The sequence below is a fragment of the Puntigrus tetrazona genome, chromosome 11 (genome assembly GCF_018831695.1).
Source record: "Puntigrus tetrazona isolate hp1 chromosome 11, ASM1883169v1, whole genome shotgun sequence".
Classification (NCBI taxonomy): Eukaryota; Metazoa; Chordata; class Actinopteri; order Cypriniformes; family Cyprinidae; genus Puntigrus; species Puntigrus tetrazona.
The window spans coordinates 17,768,865-17,771,975 of NC_056709.1; the positions used below are offsets into that span (position 1 = coordinate 17,768,865).

The 3,111-nt window shown below is 40.7% G+C and overlaps 1 protein-coding gene across 1 annotated transcript in view; it reads right to left on the reverse strand.

Annotated features, from left to right (window-relative positions):
• The window catches only part of LOC122353787 (serine/threonine-protein kinase D2-like), a 14,242-nt gene extending 11,496 nt beyond the window's left edge, over nt 1–2,746 (reverse strand). Inside the window, exons 1-3 of the mRNA XM_043251658.1 lie at nt 2,697–2,746; nt 2,378–2,555; nt 707–899 (exon numbers count right to left, since the gene is read on the reverse strand). Coding sequence (XP_043107593.1) covers nt 707–899; nt 2,378–2,555; nt 2,697–2,746 — 421 coding nt within the window. The remainder of the gene's footprint in view (nt 1–706; nt 900–2,377; nt 2,556–2,696) is intronic.
• Nucleotides 2,747–3,111: the final 365 nt, after the last annotated feature.

Sequence of the window (3,111 nt, forward strand, 5' to 3'; positions counted from 1 at the left end):
AAAGTAGTGGATTGAAATAGAAGAGAGAATGCAAGTCTTGTAGAGTCAAGTTTTTTAGTAAATAAAAAGAAAACAAGCGTACAGAATAAAACTAGAATAGAGAGTGCTAGTGTTAGAGGGTGAAGTGTAGATGAAAAAAATGGAAGTGATTTTGTGGCTTTTTGTGACGGAACAATAGTGTGCCGTTTACTTGCAGAACACAAGCTTCTTGTCTGAAGGAACGTTTGAAGGTAAAGGGGTGCAGGGCCAGTGGTTGTTTGGTTTGGTATTCTAGAATTATCCAGAGCGTTTACCTGATGGTCTTCACAGGTTCTTCATCTTTCTCGCGGTCCATGAACGGGGAATCCATGAAGAAGATCTTGTCTTCTGGAGTGGTAGGTTCCTCTGAATCGTCCAGACCACGACTGCTATCGCTGTTCACATCACTGCTATCTACTTCCATTGTGGTATCAGAGTCAGGACCTGGGCTGGCCGGCTCTGAAAGAAACATACAGTAAACTTACATAACGATGTGTTTTCATTATAGTTGGATGTGGTTGAAAATCATGACCATACCTCCATTGAAGACTCCAAGACAGTCTTTTGGTACCTTCGAAGCGCATCGCTTGTGGCAATTGAATTTACAGTCTGGTGGAGGAAACACCAGAGTTATTTACGGTATTAAAAAGCATAATGCCGTAAACATAAAGAAGATGGGGATACCCACCTTTGCACTGCATGCCCTGGCGGAAAAGCCCTTTGAGCAGCCGTTTGCAGTACTGACAGATGGTTGGGCGCGTGTAGGTATGAATGACGAAGGTGTGAGGGACCTTCACCCGCCCCAGCACCATCTTCTCCATCCAGATTGGCCGGCCGCTCCATGATGGTATCCGCTTTCCTGGCTCCTGATGAGGGCGCTGCTGCAGCGGAGATCAAAGTAACAAAAACAGTAACACTTTATATCCATTTGAACGCAATAAAGAAGACATTATCCTTAACGATGCAGTTTTTCACAGCACACATTACTTTACTGTGTTCTAAAGCGAGAGCTCAGATTAATTACGGTAAACAAATAGAGAATTGCATTATTTCAAGAATGTTTTGAAACCGGCCACTTATTAAAATAAAAGCTGCTCAACCACAGAGGACTTCACGCAGAACTCGACAAGACAGAAAATGATTAATACGAGCTCTTTAAAGGGGTACGAACAGAGCAGCTTTCTTGTTTTTTGTGTTATGCTGAGCTTACGTAGCGAACATTTCATTGGGTCTGAAAAGATGAAATAGTTTTTAAAGGACAAAGACAACAAATGCAATGTCAGGCCTCGACAGGAGTTTAAAATAAGCATAACATATAAGCAAAAAATATATATACAAGTGTGCAAGGATATTGTGAGAGAACTAAAAGGACCCCATGTACTTGCCATGTTTGGGTTTGGGCTGATACGAGGTTATCACTCTCTTTTGATCCACTATTTTAAAAATAAACTGTTACTAATAGTTAATAACAAGGGAAGAGCATAAGCGTTTGGATATATGCGATTCCACTGCTTTATGCTAGATTATAATGGCTGAGATTTATCTTAAACATATGGGTTGATATTCTTATTATTTGTATAAATGTTTAGATTTTAAAAAAAAAAATTAAAACTGCAGTCCGTAACGTTTTTGTGTTCACAATTTACAAAATGTATATGATAAGCGAGTATACCATGTATCCGCGTTTTTGGTTTGTAATAAATCAATACGGTCCACCTATAACAAGTGTTTATATTTATACTATTTCGTCTGAATTTCGTCATAAACGGAGAGAGATGCAAGCAGTTCTGTTTATTACACACTAGAGCGCCAAAAGCTACGGACGGCAGCTTTAAAGGAATAATTGACCCCCCAAAAAAAGAAAATGACCAAGCTATCCTAGATGTATATGACTTTTTTTTTCAGATGAACACAGTTGGAGTTTTTTAAATGTCTCCTGGCTCTTCCAAGCTTGGAAATGCTCGTGGATAGCGGCCATCATTTTGAAGCTCCATAAATGGCATATATTTGTCATAAAATGAATCTATGCACCTCCAGGGGGTTACCACATGTCTTCGGAAGCAGATCGATTGGTTTTTGAACTATAATCACTGACTGTATACGGGTTCGCGAGAGACTCGAGTTCCCGGCTTCTTGGCTGACTTCTGACTCGACTGAGCCACATTCGTAGCGTAAGCTCAGAAAATAACAGACAAACAAGGACAGAGCAATATAAAACGCCAGTAAAAGTCAAAAACGAGAGGCAAAGGGCATATACACCCACTGGCATGGGAATAAGTAAAATACGAGGTCATTTTAGTCTTCGGGTTAAATATTCCGTTAAACATAATTGTAAACATCAAATAAAATCGTTTCTTACCTCTTCCAGGCTCACGGCAGCAAGCTCTGCTGGAGCAGGACGAGGAACGGACAGCGACGGGCCGGGCAGAGACACATTGGAAAGACGTCTCTTCCTCACACCGCTACAGTTGTTAGGGATCTTAAAGGCGCATCGCTTGTGATAGTTCAGACCACATCCTAAAAATCCACAAAACGAGCTTTAGCGTTCAGGAGCCTTGAATGTGGTTTAATGAAAGATTAGAATATTATTAGAAACAAGGTCAAAAAGACAAAAATCAAGCATATGGTTTAAGGGCTAACATTCGACAAACACAAAGCTAAGTTCATCAAAGTTCTACTCCTGAACTCCAGCAGAGGGCTCCCCTTCTCTTTTCAGACTCATATACATGTGGGCATGTTCAGACACCTACTTTTGAAACCAAATGAATCTCCTGAGGACTGGGTGGGATTTTAGATTTAATTTTACTTTTCTTTTTTTCTAAATCGCATTTTATAATGGCTCTACATACGAACAGCTTGCATCCATCAGCGTGGCTTCTCACAACTGGAGCTCGTAATCTTCACGCAGCTTTTGAATGTCACATCCAGCGTTCGGCAGAAACACTGGGTTCCATTCAAACAGCCCCCGATTTCAACTTCAAAGCTGAAGCGATGGCAGCACTGTCCATCGCCTCCAGTCAGACACTTCTTTAAAGCGCCAACAAGAACCAAAACAATAAATCGATTCAGATTCATTTACAAAGTCTTCTTTTT